The sequence below is a fragment of the Cyphomyrmex costatus genome, unplaced genomic scaffold (assembly GCF_001594065.2).
Source record: "Cyphomyrmex costatus isolate MS0001 unplaced genomic scaffold, Ccosl1.0 scaffold270, whole genome shotgun sequence".
NCBI lineage: Eukaryota > Metazoa > Arthropoda > Insecta > Hymenoptera > Formicidae > Cyphomyrmex > Cyphomyrmex costatus.
In genome coordinates this window covers 605955-625575 of record NW_017276800.1, presented here as the reverse complement: position 1 = coordinate 625575, position 19621 = coordinate 605955, and the positions used below count along the sequence as shown (strand labels likewise).

Here is a 19621-nt window from a genome sequence, read left to right as displayed (position 1 = left end):
TATCAAGCGGTTTTGAAATCGCTTCTGGTCATCTCAGTGGACAAGGATCTCGCGTGCGATTCCCTTTTCGTGCACGCTCCACCGAGCGCAGTAATACGCCTTCGCGTCGCGTCGCGTAATAAAAATGCGCACGCTCGATGAAAAACTGACGGGAGTGCGCGGGAGAGAATTGCAGCTGAAATCTACACGGCTGAACGGGAACATTTGATAATGCAGCCATCGATAGCCCGACTAGATTTGGCAATCGTGCGTAATTGCGCCGATATTTCACATAAGCCGCTTTAATTGATTTTTCTGCCGACCGTGTGTAGCATTCGCACACGCAAGAGATAAAGAGAAAATGTGAGAGGATTGAATTTACGACTATTTTTAAATCACCCGGAATATACCGACGTTTATTAGGATGCCGATGAAATGAGGTAGAGAGGTAAATATCCTGAAATTTGCTTTTGGCAAACGGCCAATAAATAATATTACGTTCGCTTATTTGTTTTTTGTTGATTACCGCTACGATTATTTACACACGTTAGCAGTACATAGGAAAATGATATCGGAAAAAAACATGAAACTCGCTGTATTACGACAGATGTAAAAAGTTAATAAATGTATACCTACAATTATTCGTAATTTAATTATCCTGCATGAGGGTTAAGCTCAAAAACTTTTATCGTTGGAACGAGAAACTGTGGATGTGTCTTTCGAAAAGTATAAAATTTCTCTCCATTATATTAGATACTCTCTTTGTATTACACTCTAGTATTTGTCAAGTCCGATCTATAGCATTATCGTCATCCGTTACTCAAAGAATTAATCGACCAGATGGTAAACGTCTCGTTTCCAATTTATGGCGTTGCAGTTGTGACTCGCTGACGTAGGTTTCGCCTATCGGATGAGACAGATAAGAACATTTTTTTCTTCAGTCAGCCAGATCAGAACACTACTACTACCAAGAATCAACCGCCGAGAAAGAAGATAACGAATAATGTTCAGCTCGCTCGAAGCTCAGTCACTCAAATCAATGAACTCTGACAAGTCACCATTCGGTAAAAATGTGGTTGCGCGGTTACAAAAATTACAGAGATTAGAGGCATAGTAAACAATAATATTAATGAGAGAGAGAGAGAGAGAGAGAGAGAGAGAGTACCAACTGCGCTGTCACGTCTGCAGTTACAAACCGTCCCGAGAGTTATCGATACCCCGCGCGCGAGTGACACGAGTTTATTATTCATTAACATGCCAATTAACTTTGGTATCGCGATGTTCGACCTCGGTTTCTCCCCTGCCCGTCTACGTCTCATAAACTTTGTACACGACGTGTCGTTGTATGCGCGCGAGCAATGTCGTTGCAAATATACACATTTCATAATTTAATCGCTTCCTGATGCCATCTGCGTGCTATCGATCACTCGCGCATACTCGTACAAGTTGAGAACCTCTCGACGTGGCGGTTTCGATAATAATAAGGCGTATTACGCCAATTTCTGCAGTTGGGTCTCGGATGTTCCCAATTCGTAACAGGCTATTAAATCGTTCAGTGTATGATTTGTTACCGCGAAATGTAAGAATGTAATAATTGGTATTTTCGTTGAATTATTTCCATCGAATTTAAGGAATAAATTATAGCAATTTCTTTCTAATGTATTGTATGTATATACTAGAAAAAGAATCTCTTTTCTCTTCATTAGGGAATCTAACATCTTCTTTATTAAAAAAACAATCATTTTTTATTTATGTAAGATCGGAAGCAAACGAAAGTTACTTGTGTCGGACAATGGAAAGAGACTCTTGTCTCTCGTATTCGATGACGTTTTATGTAGGATGATCAAAACGTTCTCAGGATAAATAGAAGAAACAGAAATTCATGAAGACCTTCTTATGCTTCAAGAAAGAAAGAGAGAAACTAATGCGAAGGAAGAGAGTGAGTTCTACGTAGAAGAGGGCAAAACGAGAAAAAAGCTCCGGCCCGATAACCGACCAATACTCTCTCTCTGCCGCTCGTTGAAAACACAGAAAACAGAGAATCAACCTCATTACTATCTCCTTCCTTCGATACCCCTTTCTCTCGCATCCTCTCTTCCATATAAGCCGATTTCCAAGAATTCCTCGTGATCTTTGGTCCCCGTACATGCTTTAACGCTTACCCTTTTTCTCCCTCTTATTGCCAGTCCCCATCGTCACTTTGCCTCTTTCTTCCTCAACTGACACACTGCCGATAGTTGTCAGAAAACCAGGGATATCTAACGCTTTTTCCTTTTCTCACGCATTATTATACTCCTCCTTTCCGCTCATAAGAAAAGGAGAGAACAATCGAGAGGCGAGAAAAAGCCAAGACAGAAGAAGTCGACGAACCGCCGATTAAGGATCTCTCGAAAGGTACAGAAAGTCGAATGTCGAAGGTTGTTTCGAAGGGATAGTCGTTGGTTGACAGGACCCGTTCCAGCCAAATCGAAAGACCCAATCTACTTAAAAGTGTCCGAATACGAAAAAAAAAAAAAAGAAGAAGAAGAGCGGAAGATTCTCTCTGTTTGCTTGTCGCTCGAGCAATAATGCGTATTTCACAGATAGAATGATCGATATCGGTATAAGATCGTTTCAGAGATGGTAAATCGTGTTCGAGGAGAGATGTTAATCAGTGATGTGTTTCATCGACTTAACGAAAGATTCCTAAAAATGAACAATTTGGATGTTTCATAAAATCCGAATCATCCACATACATAGTTCCAATTACATTGATTTTTATTTAATTTTTAAGGCAAGTAGCAACAAACTCCAATTTCATATCGCATAATATTCAAACATATGTTATCAACGTGTCGTCTCTAAATGCTTTTGAAAACATATTCGCAAAAGTGCAGATTAGATAGCAGATGATTTAAAACAACTGTCGTCATCTGCACAAAGTATGTTTAACGATCGTACTATGTACGTTTATGATCGCCGAGTATGATACGATTAATGCAAAAACTAAAAACTAAAAAAAAAAAAAGAAATTATAGATGAGCATCGACGCAAGGAGTAATACGAGACATTGTCGTGTACCTTTTGAAAAAGAAAGTAGTAGCGATAATGTCGAGGAGGCATATTTGGCTAGCAAGGTGAAGAGGGAATTAATGTTCGTTCGTTGGTGAAAAAGAAAAGTAGTTGGGGTATCACACGCGAGATAAATTTTACGAGAGCTGTACTGTCGCCGTATGTGCTGGTATATTTACCTCGTTCATAACACACACGGCGCATAGTTCCTCGAGGCCGTGTATCGCAATCGGTCAGCCAAGCCGAGATAGAATCTTTTATAACCACTGCGGGGAGGAACGTGTTTATATCCGCGAGCGATTGCAACACGATATGTTAATGCCCCGAGCCGTACTCTTCCCACGTATCGGCGGTGTGCGCGTTTCCAGCCCGTTCTGGAAAACATTCCGGACTGACACACGTGACGTCTCCATCGAAGCTTTCATGAAAGTGTCACTGGACGATGGATGAGACGACATAAATGTCGTGCAGCGGTGAACGTTTAAAAAACGAATGTCAAATGTATCGCTCGCATTCTGATTTTATTGTATCTATGTCCATTGATCTAGAATAAATGTGATGTACCAGTTTGTATCTCTCCTATACGATACTCTCTACGACACCACCACGGTTTAAAGCCGAGTTTAAAGCTCATAATTTTTTCCGCGCAATTTTTCCTAAAGAATATGAGCGTTTCGGAAATTTTATCGGCTATTGTCAAAGTAATAACTATTAACGCCAACAAATAATATCGCCAGAGAGTTTAGAGAAACGTTTACTTGCGAGCTGTAGCACCGCGAAAACCACCGCGAGATTATCATTTAATGAATGATGGAATACAAATTAGATCCGCCGATGATGTCGTTGTCAGTCGTCATGGCAAAGTGGAAGGCGCCCTCCCCCTCTCAAAAAAAAAACGTTCACGATGATATCTCGCGGCAAACAAGCTGGCACGTTAATGAAGACCCACAGTGTGAAGAAAGGGACGAAAAAAGAACCACGAATAGACCGAAAGGAAGAAGGAAAACGACGAACCAAGCAAATACCGTATGATGACAACCCCGGATGTGTCGATAGCATCTCGACATTAAGTAACCAACCAACGCAAGTAACTTACGTTGTATGTACGTGTAAGAAAATCTACATGCGTCAATATTCACTATTTACGGAGGGATAAAACTTCTAAAGAGGATTAAGTAAAGCTAAACAATCCATATTGTCGCGAGATTGATGCACACGGATGAGCACCATCGATATTTTTATTTAATACTTCAAGATTCCAGTCCTTTCTCATTTATACGTTTGAAAATACAATTAGTTGCCTTGCGACAAAGTTTGCGAATTTTAATACTACATCATCTCACACCAGTTTCTTCATGATTCAATTCAGTATTGTTTTAATTTAGTTATCATCAAATTTATTAATAAAAATTGACGAAAGAGTCTTGCGCTGTCTTGCTCTTATCGCGCGAAGATAAATCAATGTATTATATCGTTTAACGACATTTTGGAGTTTCGGAACACATTTACGCGACGCGAAGTGACTTTTTATCCGTTGCAATTGTTAATGTATTCGACACTCGTATCGTTTCCTCGCTTCTCGAAGCTCGCGGACGTGCTTTCGCGTTAATGACATACACGTAGGTACATCGCAATAGCGTTGCTAAGATTGGAAAGAGAAACGAGATACGCGACATAATGGATAGCAATGCATCGTTAATTCTTTCGATTTTTGTTAATCACGCGTGTGATTGTATCGTACTCGGTGTATATCGAGAACGAAAATGTCATGCGTGAGATTTAATAATCTAATCTCACTTGATACAATAATTCAACTAATCGATAATTATAAATGTCATCGACAACTTATCATATGACTGTAATTTATGTTGACAGGCATGATTTGTCTAAGCACGATGGTGTTTCCGCGAATCTAATGTATGTCAATTAAGTTTCTTTTAACACCTTTAATCGATTACATGTTATTAAAACATGTATATTCACGTTCATCACGCGCGTTCTCCCGTTTTATAAAAGGATAATTTACATTTTCCGAGATGTCGACTGCGTTGATCAGAATAGCTATCGGATCATGCTTATATAAGAAAGAAAGAAAAAAAACCAGAACGACGAGACAGGCGGAGAGCGTATCTTTACGGACGTTCTCCAAACGCGCGCTATCATCGCTCGGTGAAAGCGCCAATTGCGGATTATCATGTTCCTGTCGCTGCGCGCAGGAGAGCTATCAATTTTTTTCCTCTCTCGCGATCTCGCGTGCGTCAACGGTTGCGCTTTCTATAGTGGCCACGTGCGAAACTCTCGGGTTCTACGCGCTCTCACGACAGATCTCGCGCGCGGAGATTGATATCTGGTCACGAACTAGCAGTAGCCCGTGCGCGCAATACACGCACGCATATACAATTCGTGGATATTAAATCTGAAAATGACTTAACATTGTCAGATGTGTGTATACATATACATATACGAGAAAGCGGGAAAAATTTTATCTTTAAACAACCAGGAGGAAGATATGTAACGTATTAGGTAACTGGTAACACATGTTAATATGTATTATTCGTTTCTCTTATAAAATTGCTTTGCTCTTTATGTGTGTGTGTTTTTTTTTTTATAATTATATAAACATTTAGAAATATTCATTTTAAATATCAGTGACAAGCAACACATTTCTATTGTATTAGGCGATATTGCGTTACCTTGATGAAGATAAGAATTGATCAAAGTTATTTTGTAAGTTGGAAATAGCAGAAAGATTATCCTTCATTCATTATAACTCTTCGTTCCAGTAGAACAATAGTAATTTAATGATTATGCTTACGATCGTAAATTCCAAATTTTGCGAATATTACTTTCTAAAAATTAATTAATCACTTATGTTTTTATGCCAATCATGGATATATGACACAGATAAAGGATATTATTAGGCCATTCACCTTACAAAGAAAGAGTCATGAACTTGTACGACTAATTGTAAGTGCCTGGCGAAATTAAAAGGACGGTGGCACGTGCTGAAAGAAACTCGCGCGAGACCCTCGTCAACATTTTTCCGCGACAAATCTCGTGCAGCAGATTCGTATCTCGTCACGAAATGGCCGTTGCACGCGCTCCGTTTGCATCGTCGAATATTATAGCAACGACGAAGATGCAACAAGATCGTTTCTTAATTTGAACGTTACGCGGCACCATTTCAGAAGCTATACTATTCATTATTTTCTCCTCTCTCGCATTCTCTCTTTCTCCTTTATTATGATCAGTCATCATCGGTTTCATCTTCACGCCCAGTCGGTCGTTTGGCGTAGCTCACACTTATGATTGTTATTGATCAACGGTTTTGTTTCTCGCCTGCGTGCACGCATGTATATGCGTGTATGCCCGGCTGAACTGGCACGCCACGCGGCACTATAATGTTGGCACGACAGAACGAATATAGAGAACGGCGGACCTTAATGAATCTTTATGGGATGATGTCGTGAACTTGTATACCCTCTCCGGTGACTGACTGAACCCGGTCGCGTTAACCATTGGTGCGGTTCGTTCGTCATAACCGAACTTTTCTTTCGATACTACAAATATTATCTCGTTATTACCTACTAAAGGTAGAATAAATCGTAGCAAATATAGAGAAATACATTTTTCTCCATATCGCAGTAGAATATAACAAGTGATAGAGCGCCTTTTTGCTCCGAAATATTCGTATAAATACAGTGGGACTAGAAAAATGTAATCTCCTATATGTGTATCGCGCCAGTGTAGCTTTGGAAAAAAAGTCATTTGTGCTTAAAGAAATAAAGCATAAAAATTGATTATTGTTGTACAATAATATTCTCGTTGACTACGCCAATGCAACGAACTGCTCATTAGGTGCTCGACGGTGGCTTCGGCGCGAGTTTGATGGTATAGACGTTCGCGTCCGTGTTCATAAAATTTGAAGGGCGTGTAGAAACAGTCCGTGGGGTCCCAACTAGTCGCGCGTCTTGATTGTCATCAACTCGTTCGTCGCGTGTTATTGTCATTAGCCCGCCTAGCCGTCGTCACCCGCGCGAGTCCTGCCTGGATATGTTTCTCGCCCCACGCGCGGAAGACCTACTTTAAGTCCAATCGATCCGAAAATTTTTTACAACTCGTCACCTACGCGCACGTATATTTAACCCAAAGTGACCTTTACATTAAACATTAAATTATTCAGAAAAGGACAACTGCGCGTTGTCATTAAAAAATCAATTATAATGCGTATAATAGACATTTATACATGTCGTTATGTTACATGTTTCTCCTTTACAACAATCAAACTTACCTGGGTCCGATGAATCCAAGCTGGCTGGCGCTTGCTGACTGAGGGGTCCGGGTGTACCACCACTTCCGGGGCTGCGGGCATCATCGTTAGCACCCGCGCCGGGATACGAGAGCGACGAGGAAGGCGGCCTCTGAAATATAGAAAACATTGATTTTTTTTATACCATTTTATTTTTCTCATTTTCGCGCGCGCATTTTTATATCTGCATTTACAAATTTATTTCTTAACATTAACTATAACATGTGTTTCATCGGTATCGACTTCATCCAGACAATTTCAAAAATATTGACGTTTGAAAATCAATTTTTAATCGCATATACATAAACAATAATGAACATGTAAAGATAACGTGATTGATTTGATTAATAAAATATTCGACTTTTTGAATAAAATAAAAATAAGAAATTATATTATGTGTATTATTTCGGTGTATGTATTAAAAAAAAAACATTAATTGCATATGATTCCACAAAATATATATTATCAAATTAATATATATGTATGCATGATATAATATTTAAACAATTTATATTATCGAGCGTTCCAGAATACTAAATCGCGTGACATAGAACGTTAATTTTTAATAGTCTTTTTTTAATGTATTTATTCCAAGCTTTGATTGTTAAAAAAAAATTTCGCAATTTGTCGCGTATACTCTGTACCTACACTGACCATTGATGATCCACGCGTGCGTCAAGCCGATTTCGATCTCGATTAAAGACGGAGCACACGTATCTCTCCACGAAAATGCTGCCGGCATACTTAAATGATTCGGGGGAGCCCGACAAGACGCGCACGACTTACGAATCAACAGATTTACTGGGAGAAGCCGCGTGCGCGACGAATGTCTGCCGTAAATATTCAATCGTTTATTCCGTAGGTGTAGCCGTGTGATAATGACGCTCGTAGAGAATCTCCCGCCGTAGGAGGAAAGAAACGAGACGTCTACGGATCTGCGTCGGGACACGCGCGGAATTACTTTCGCGCGCGGAACGTAAGTTTGTTTTACGAATCAGTTCGACGGCAATGCACAAAGCACTGTACGTAAAAATACGTGACTGCAGTTATAACATATAAATGACTGATGAACGAAATAAATAAGAAAACGTTTCAAATTGTTTACGAATGTATATACAAATAACATTTTCGTAAGATAACAAAGGAAAAAGAAACATCAATGAGTTCAAGCAACTTTCTGCCTTGGCAGAATTACTTGGCAGCATACAAACAACAAATCGTAGATCAATCTAAGACAATTCGTTGCTTCTCGCTAACATATTCCGAAGTGTTATTATACAGCCACGGCGGGATGGAAGCACTCATTGAATGATTCTTCATAACGATCGTACACGATGAACGAACGAATTCTTTCTCGTCAGGGTCATTGACTTCGTTTTTCAAATAGATTCGAGCACAAATTTTTCCGCTCAAATAATATATATCTTAATAGCGATAATTTCGAAAGTAACTTCTGTATTTTTCATAAAACGTACATCTAAAAAAAAAAAAAAAACGATATTTGACAGTTTATTGATCTCGTCCCGAGGTTGAAGGGCAAGAATTTGAAGCAGGCGAATCTCTCGATATCACGAAGCGAAATGTCTGGGTATATCAAGTCTGGCCAGGCAACAATGAGTGACAGCTACTCCCACATGCTGTCATAAGCGTCATCTTCGCGATAATATACCAACTCGCTCCCTCCCTCGATTGCCTGCTCTGGTATCTCGTCTGAAATCGTTGACATGGTCAACTCTAGAGGATTTGCTAGAGCAGAGACGCGTCACATGAATTTTCTGGTTTACAGGAGCCAACCTGAATTTATATATTACTAGAATTCTTGCTAGATAAAAGTAAAAATGACTTTGAGTAAAAAAAATAATGTACAATATTTTGTATAATAAAATAAAGATATATGGTTGCAGCTTCAAGAGAGAATAAAAAAATATAAAATATTTTTTTACTTTTTAAATGTGTTTATTTTAAGAACGAATAATTTTTGAATAAAATAAATGGCTCACATGAAATAATTAAACAAAGATTTTCGTATCAGAAAATCTCAAACAAGCACATAATCTGCAGTGTGAAATGAAAAGTCACTCTCTGATTTGATTAATTACTCGCAATCCTTGAATGACTATTTACTTAGGGATGCCGATAGATTGCGAGTACGAGCAAGTATAAATACGAGAGTAGTAACAAGTAAGGGGACATTAATAACGCATCGGTTGTCGTCGGACCGCTTTCTGCTAGCACCTAACGTGAAACGAGAGTTGTCAAAGCGAATAATCTCCAATTCGTGCTCACAATAATTAGTCGAGTGTGTGATGTCGTTTCAATAAGACTAACCTTGAAAAAGATTGTGTCAAGTTAATCGAAAACTCGTGCGATAACCGCTGGAATTCTTAAGCAATTTCTCAAACATTATTAGACGCATCGTTAATTTAACGTTAAGATCATGAAATGACAACGCAATTAACGACAATTATTGAGGATTTTGTGGAATGAATATTCTCATCAAATTATCATCATCCGGTCGAGAAACTTCGGTCGAACGATGAAAGCTATGTATAGTGAAGCTGTTTACGACGCGACGCGACGTCGCGTTTAGAGAGATATAGCTCACAGTACCTATACCTTCAAAGCTGACGTCACTTCCTACTAAAGGCTGAATCGCCGTTTTTTAAGTGGCCAGTAGGGTCCACCGCGTGACTCGTGTCGATGCAATGATAAACGGTTAACGGGTCGACGAGCTTACGCGCTCTCGTTCCACGTCGTTGCCTCTCGCTCGCACGTTCATCCCGTCGTCCATCTCTGTTTGTATCTGCCAGTCCGTCTACTATGGGCACTCTTAAAGTGTAATTCGACAAACCGGATGTCTGGCCTGCCCCTTAAATAAATCAGTTGCCCGCATCTCATATTCCACCCCCGCTCGTTTATACCGTACGTTTCCTTCCCGTTGAGGAAAAATGTCTCTTCAGAACTACGAGAATGCGTCCTTGAGAGGAAGTAATAGTCATCGAGGAACCCCTCGAAAGAGCGATCTGCGAGATCTACGCGAAGGAGGAAAAGTGAAATTTCGAAGCCCTAGTAGCAGCATTAGGCAATATCGGTTTGCGCTCTGACGCATTCCCGTATTGTTACAGCTTTTACATTATGATATAAAATGTCTCGTATGGAATGCGTAATATCCCATATACGAAACGTTTCGTGCAAGTGCGAGCGATTGGAATTGGAAATCGCTCGTGATATTCCCCGTAAAGCATAACGCCGACGCGCGTTCACTGTCATCCTCACGGACGATAAATTACGATCGCTTATCGAAACGGCCAGCATATGCATCGTATGTGTATTCGATGATTTGAAGCATGACATTTCGCGCGGAATCGCATGAGATCGCGAAGAAACGTAACTTATTATCGCAAATCGCGTTTTCGAATCATTGTACGTACGTATTAATTGATCGTCGTAACATAATGCCATATAATTATGTAATTAGAGGCCAGGCATTAGTCTCGCTGACTGGTTTACGGGCGAGATATGTAAATCTCTGCAATTAATTTATTGGTGCTCAAGAGCTCGAGAGAAGGCTAAGAGAACAAGACATAAACGAGGCGGCGATAAGGACGGAGAAACTAGCGGATCCAAGTCGGACAGAGTGGCAGATTGGACAGAGACAGCGATAGATTATGGAGGTAAGGCAGCACATTGTAAGTATGCCCATCGGCTGGACCCAGATCAAGAGTCTTCTTAGTCGTTCCGCAAAGCGGAATAAGAAACGAAGACAAAAGAGAGAGAGAGAGAGAGAGAGAGGGAGAGAAAGTAAAAAAGAGAGACAAACTCAAAAGAAAGAGAGAAAGAGAAGAGAGTCTAGTCTCTGTCGGTGTAGTCTTGAATTTCTCGGCGATACCGGCGGGCGTATATAGGGATCATAAATTACGATTTATTGCAGTGGCAGCGCCTCCGCTCGGCGGATTATCTTACCGTTATGTCAGCACACTACAATTATATTTACATTTCCTTCGTAATGGAATATCATGCCCCAGCATCGTAACCGTCCAACCGAGAACTAATCGAGACATATCTGAGATGGATTTGCAAGGTAACCGAGCTACCTGCCACAGAAGTTGTAACGTCGACTTAATCGTTGCCCTTAAAACATCCTTAACAGGAAAATCGACAAATTGTCTAAACATTCAAATCAATACACGAAACTATCATGATAATTCGATCGTAATTTTCACCATTTCCAAAGTAACGAACACACACACTTAACATTTGAGTAAAAAGTTGTACGTACTCGAATAATTTTATCAAAAAAAAAATTATCTCCTTTCGTCGATTGTGTATTTAAGTCACAAATATTTTTCATAACAGATTTACGTGTAAAAGAATTAAAAAAAATGCGCTGTAGGTGGAAGTTTAGAGGCACTAACTACATACAGCCATGCTACATCAAGCGATTAAATGGCCACGAGTTTAGACCTTAACAAGGTGTACACCTGACCGAGGAATGATTTTAAAATGGTCGTATAAACGAAACAAATTTATGGTTGAGATGAGAGGAAAGAGTGAGAAGGAGACAGCCTGTTTTGGAGCTCCGGCTAGTGTTCATTTCCTTTCACGGGATAAACGCACGAGTGAGCGACGTGTTAGATACAACACGGAGGAGAAGATGACCGACCAGTCATAAATATGAATCCGGTATTTGGCGCGTTGTCAATAAAACGAAATCCAGATTCGTACTGTTGCTTTTACGACTCCTACTGCATCAGGCATCCATCGCGTTTCTGGCTGCTGCCACGGCGCGCGGCGATGCGTTATCGGAAACACGTTTGCCACAAAAACGAGTTTCGGTTCCAAAATTAAAGCAAATGACTAGATTTCTCTACGTCGTAAAATTCAGCAAAATATTGACTTTTTCTGAATACGATTATTTCTAATGCAAAACTATCATAACAATAATGACTGAAATACATTATTAGACTAGTACCAATTGTGTGTGTGTGTGTGTGTGTGTGTGTACAAGATATATTTATAACTTATTGTAAAGTGTAAATAAAATAATATGATATATTGATATTTAATATCGTTTAACTTCGTTTAATTATGTTAATGTAGAATTATAATCAAATTTAATTTCTAATTTATAAGCAATACGTCACAAACAAGAGTAATCTCTTCGGCGGAATAATAGAAACGCCACAAAGAAAAAATAGTATATGATGATAAATTCGGGAACTATACTTCTACGCAGGAAAAGAACCAAGTTTTTAGGTCAGAAAGATGTATGAGGGGAGAGGGGAGATCGGTTTGAGAGGCAAAGGGTCCAGCGAGAAGAAAAGAGGGCCCGCACTCGTCCAGCTGATGGATCTAATCAACATTCCTCCCTAATCACGATATAGTCTCGTCTCTTTCTCCAAGTATTCCCTGTACCTCTTCTCTTCACGTAAGAGCCTCTCGACTTCCCAACTCTGTATATACAGTGCCTGCCTTTCGTTCTTTCGTGCTTTTCTCGTCTCACTTACTCTCACCCTCGTACTCGATGGAGATTCGCAGTTGCGTCCATCTCTCGTTCCGCCATCGCCGCCACCGCAGTCGTTTTAATTTAACTGTCGTATAAATTAGACTTCCAAATGATCGTCCATCTCAAAAAACCGCCACGACCACGAAAAACCGGCAGCGCGCCGTAGGTGATCCTCACTGACGAACAACGTTCTCCGAATCTTCGAGATTTACAACACGGTAACATGAATCCCGAACGAAAAGTTTGTACAGAGATCGTCCGTTAATCTCGAGAATTAATTAGCCCATGAATAACACGCCTCTCGGCGTTCCCCTATCAGAATTTTCTATGCATTATTATATTTTATGCATATAAAATTTATATTTAAAATAATGAATGTGCGGATATAACTAAGTTGAGATATGCATTTTTAAATAAAACCATGTAAAATTATGCATCACCATTCATTAAATAATCCCCGTATGAATTTCTTATTCGTGTCAACGTCACATTAAAATTTACTTGACGTTCAAATCAAACAATTGTTCAAAGCATTCGAAGCATTAAACCTGATTCAAACTCATTCACATAGTAGGTAATTATCAAATTATCAATATTGCACTAACTGCAATATTGCATATTATTTTATCTCTCGCACGTGTATCATGTCGCGTCTGCGTGTGCGTGATGATACGATATATATAATATAAAGAAGGAAAGAAAAGAAAAAACGTAAGAGATAATTCTCGCGCATTAATGCAGTATCTTGAACATAGTCACACGACAGTACAACACAGCGGGATTTTAATTCCTGTGGCTTCGTCAATCCTTCCGTGGGGTTGAATATTACCGAAGGAAGGCTCATGGCACGGCAGGTTTGCGGGTACTTGGCGATAACGCGCCAGGCAACGTATCGGCAACAACACTGTCGAAACCGGCAGCAACGGCCAGTTCACCGTACTATCGAGCTCGCTTCGTATCTAACGGCACGGTGGCGGCGTTCCTCGGCTAATTGGTTTCCCATGTTGCCTCCGCTCCCTCGGGATAAGACGACTTTGCTAGTCTCCCCCTCCCTTCTCTTTCGCGCCGCATCTCTCCTGCCATTTCTTATGCCTCTTCTCTCTTTCCGGTCTTTCTCGTATATACCTCGATGATATGTTCACTTTTCTCATCGGCATTCTGAGCCAACGAGCTCAACTATAATCATCGATATTCCTTATCTATATATATATATATATATGTACTTTATTTCAAATATTTGCTTGCGATTTTTTAAGTAAATGATGAATTTTTATTTTGCTTTAGCGAATTTTGCCGAGATATAATGACATTAATTGGAAAAGTGAGAGCTTGCGTTTCAGACGACAAACTTATTCTGAAATTCAAGGGTAAAACGTCCGTGAGAGAGATTTCAACAAGATCTAGAGCGAATTTGTACACACACGCGTGCCAAGGGTAGCGCGCGTGCATGTAGGATAAGCGAACGGGGCGAAAGCGACGCTAACGATTGCCAAGAGGCAACATCTTATCGTGAACTGCAATCGCATTAAGCGCGGACAGTGACACCCAGCCCCGGTTGTGTGTATATAAACGTTCATTAGCGCGAAAAATAATCGAGGGTTCGCGAGCATCGTGCAAAGAAACAAGAGACCGGTCGTTAACGTTCCTCGTTCGTTAACGGCAAAAATCTTCATGGTAGAACTTATTATTTTGGTAAATTAACTTTCGTAAAAACTGCCACACTGAATATATTTTATATTAAATGAAATGGTTGATGTGCAATTTAATTATGATGAGTGTTGAATAAAATTTGTAAGAATCTAAAATTTTTTATATGATTACAACGGTGTTTTCGAAAAGCGATGAAGAAGAATATCAAATTGTTAAAACAATTGTATAGAATGTGTAAATCACCAATGATTCGTGAGAACCACTGTTCGTAGGAGAGAGAGAAATGAACCGGACGGACGAAGCCTTGATAGCGGCTGTTCTGCCCACATATGTTAACGCGTTCGCACAGGCATCGCGTGACACACACTATGGCACGCACACGGCACGCACATAAACGAGGAAGGGACGTATTGACAGCGACGGTACTCGACCTGAAACCCACCGAAACGTTTCATCACCGCAGAGACGTTTCGAGCCGACAGTAACGTTAACCAGGATCACAATTATGGCACACAACTTGTCTAATCGCCTGCAAATGTCTATATAGCCATCGAACAGTAATCAAGCACATAAAACACTCTGGGGCGAAAAATTAGATCCGAGAACAAACCAAGACAAATGTTTCCGAATTTTGAAATATAAGAATGGGATCTCGATACACAGTATGGAGAACGTAATCCAAACTAATACTCTTATTTTTGTACGATACGGCGTGGCGCGGCGTGAGACCGAAGACATCGCAGAGGCTCTCGTCCCTCTAGCGAGGGTGGATACGATTCGAAGGCGCGATAAGACGAATTGGAAACCCCGTGACACGCGTATACATGGGGCATAGTCGTCTGTCAGTCGTATCCGTACTATCCGTGTGTTACCATACTTTGTGTGGATACTCAGCGATTGCCACGCCCGTGTCACGAACGCGCTTGATCGCATAGCATCAAGGGAGCAACGCATCCCCTTTCTTGGAATATAGATCCATATCCGTAAATTTGCATCCATATTTAACAAGGTCGTCATAAGCGTGAATTTTCGACATGGAGCGCACGATGCAAATTCTTACGAAAGCTTTGCTACAAACAAGTCGAATGGTCCGTCAAAGATATACGGGGGGACAACACGATCCCGCATCCACGTACGTGCGTCCCACTTGTGCTGAAAAATGGAAGAGAGATCCTCCGTTGAATTTGAACGAAATTTTCCAACAGAGATATACACACACAAAAATTAGAGGCTGCGAGTCGCTTGAAATAAATAAAATTTTTAATAAATAAATAAATTCATTTTACAATTTCTCTCATATTTATCTATTATAAATATAGTTTCAGAAAAATAGAATTATAAGGCTTCGCGAAAGCCTTAATCAAGAAGGAAAAAATGAGAAGCAAAAGATTCACGTCTCATAAATGTCATCAATAATTAATTGTTGCGACATAATTAATTGATACGTGTTAACTTAGAACATAAACAATACTAGTAAGACACGAGCACGCCCCGAGATATGCATCGGCAATCGATCATTATTCGTCCGAGAACGTTGTATACGGCAGAGTATCCAACGCATCATATAATGAGACGCGGCCGTTGGAGAAGCTCGCTAATAATAACGCGCGCAATCAAACGCTCGAGTTCGAGAGATGCCGTTTCTATTGCCGGCATACAGGAAGAGAAGTCGGTCCAGAACTGTCCGCGTTCGACGTTGACCACACAGCATTGGCCGTCAGTGAATAGATCGACGTGCGAACGATATTTCATCCTCGATTTGCGCAAATTGGTTTTTAAGAGATATTGGCTTTCACAACTACAGACAAAAGAGACTGTTGCAGCAATTAATTACCAAAACGCGTTAAATTGCTCTATGATATCTCCAATGTAAATCTCCAAAATGATTATGAAAAGGTTATTTGTATAAAAAAAACGTGATATAAATATATGGTAAAATGTTCTTCATATATATGTTGTAATCTTGAATAAATTTTAACTGTAAAAGAATAATCATAGAATTTTAAGTGTCGAAAATGAGAAATCATGAACGAAGGAAGAATAAATATCTGTGATGTGACTATTATACACAATCCGCAAACTTCCATAATAATTCCGTCAGATCAAGCAAGTAGGACGATCGCCATAGGCAGAAAACAGCTACGGTCGTTAGGAGGAAATGGTTTTTAAAAGGGGAGTGTCGGAAGGGAAGAATGGGGGTTTGCTCGCTCACCTCCTGTCCTTACGTCTGTCATTCGAAACACGCAACACACTCTCTCACACGCCACGCTATTATTACACCCGTTGATCGTACCACTAGCCGCTATATCGGTATATATTTATTTACACTTATATGATGTAAGGAGTGCTTTCGTATAAATAAAGCAATCCGCAGGACTCCCATAGAAGAATTCTTGCCAACGAAAACAAAATCAGTGTAATAATCAGAAGTTTGTTACTCGCGCATTCCACTTTCGATTACGTATAATACACTCTTTATCTATACTTGTCTTAAGAAAAATAAATAATATGAGAAAAACTCGCGCATACTAGATTAATTATTCACTTGTTAAAACGATACTCGATCTTTTATAAAAGTATCATATCAGCAAGATCTGTTAAGAGCAGTATCGTTAAATACGAATAAATTTTCCTAACGATGACTCACAATCATTAGTCATTAAATTTCCAGGGAATATTTTTCTTTGAGGTAAATGCGAGCAAATTAAACGTAAGATGTTCGTAATAGATACATATCTCAAGTATCTATTTGAGAATTACGAATGATACGCAAACGCAATGGTTGTAGAACAGAAGAGACAGAATGTTGATCCCGTTATATCTTAATTATTAGCACATAAAATAGGGCACCAAGTGTCATCAAGAGTATAGTTCTAGCCTACCCCTATATAAATAGCGTAATCTCTATTCGCAATGGTACCGGAAGTCTTTCACACTTTCTGCCGCTCCTCTTCTAGGCGACGACAGTGAGCGGCGAGTCGCTCCTGCCGCACCCAGCCATCGCCCGTTAATATCCCCTTACCCTTTATGAGAGAGAACAGGCAGGGCCCACCGACACACCGTATAATTATCATATTACAATTATGTTTATAGTTCAACGTGACTGCAATTAAATACGTATCCAATCTGAACGGTGACCACAGCCATCGACAAAAAGTTATCCCATATGTTTACAATAATATAAGCTCTCATGGAATGAAGAAATTTCTTTCTCCCCGCCAGAGTGAATCCGATTGTTTCTACGTATCGTAATTGGATGGAGTAATTTCCTACGCGTACTCCCGAATAGCGAAAGAAAATTAATAATGTTATAAATGAATGTTTGTAACAAAACGTCTGTAGAATGCAATCAAATAATATAACAATACCTAGTTTGCGATTAATTTAATTTACTGAACTTTTACTTTCCACCTCCATTAATTACAAGTAAGCAATTTTTTTTCAAACTTTACAATGTTCAAGTTTCACGACTTTTGAGAGATGTCAGTTATACATCCTATAGTATTTATAATATGTTACATGCATACTTTTATCATTCTGACTTATACATGTGTACAAATAATAAAATTGAACAGAATACAGTAACGAGGAAGATTCGTCGCTCTTTACGCAATACGATTGTCATCCAAGAATCTTCGAAGTCGATCGTCTCTAGTATCCGTGTATCAGCATCTCGATATTGCCTTGTATAGGACATAACAATATCCGAGGGAATAAGAGCCATTGGTTAGGAGCGAAGTCTCCGAGCCTCCGAACGGTTACGAGCATACGGAAAAGAGGAAACAACGAGATCAGCTATCGAGATTTCGTTTTCGAGATTTCGTGGGTTAGAAATACACACACAAAATTGGTGGTACTAAACGTCAATCACACACGAAACATTTCTTGCAAATAAAAACGATATTTTCGATAAATAAATATTCTGACGATCAAGTTGCAATACACACGTTTTCACATAATATCACCAAATTAGCTAAAGTTAACAAGAATTCTGAAAGAGTATAAAAAGAAAATTGAAATGGAATTTTGCTAGATGTGTGACACAAAACAGCGTCTTTAAATATTAATTTAATTAAATAAAAGATTTTATAAGTAGATAATTTTATGGATGCACTGGTCGGGCAAATATAAACCATTAATATCTTTCATGAGACAGGCGGCGACAAGTGAGACAGACAAGAGCAAAAATAATTCATAATATAATGTATGAAATATAATTTCCGTTGTATCACACAATTATTGCGATATGCTGCTAATTTACATTGCGTGCACACGATTTTTTATTGGATAATGTTCTTTGCTTAGCAAATAACGTGGCGTCTAATTGCGATAAAAGGCTGTAAACGTGATGTATCTCTGATGCGAATCAACCACGCGTGGCGATGAAGGACGGAAGCTAATTCCGGGATATGCCGATCGTGCAAATTGTCTTTTCTAGCGCGCGCGTATAAGTACGCGAATACGTAAGCGGGCAGACGCATCGTCTCAGTATGTGTATACGAGTGACAATATAAATATGCTTAATCCGATGACGGCGAAAGGAGAGCGAGAGAGGAAGACAACGGGAGATTGATCATGGGATGGACGAAGAGAGTGCTCACCAACGAGGCGAGTTGACGCGGAATTGGGGGACGTGTAGAAATGGTTAGGCGGATGCGTTGAGTGATGTACTTCCGGTTATTGAACGCCGTCTGAAGGCTGGAACAACTCCTAAACTTACGTCGCGCATTCTCTACACTCGTCGCAGGCTCCTGACCGACACCTGGAATCGCCGCCGCACGCCTCGAACCTTTCGGCACCAGGAAACACGTTTTGCGGCCTCCTGGATACAGTCCTGATTAAATACACCCGTTCTTCAGGAAGAAGCGGATGGCACGAGGAAGAACATCTGCTTCGGTTATTCCGCATGGCACGTTGCTTCCAATTACATTAAACCTTTGCGTCGCGCTTCAGTTCGAGCTTGGCGATTATTTAAATTTATTTCTTCGGCAATTAGAATTAATTAATATGATAGCTACTTATACGCTAGCTTATAAAAAGCTCTAAATATGTATGTATATAAGAACATCGTTTGCCTTCTATTTCAAATTCAAAGTATATTAGAATTTTGACAGAACATTCAAATT

General features: G+C 39.8%; 1 protein-coding gene across 1 annotated transcript in view; it reads right to left on the bottom strand.

Moving 5' to 3' along the window:
• The window catches only part of hth (Meis homeobox homothorax), a 369578-nt gene that overhangs the window by 256796 nt on the left and 93161 nt on the right, over positions 1–19621 (bottom strand). The window contains exon 7 of the mRNA XM_018540853.1: positions 7322–7451. Within this exon, the coding sequence (XP_018396355.1) occupies positions 7322–7451 (130 nt within the window). The remainder of the gene's footprint in view (positions 1–7321; positions 7452–19621) is intronic.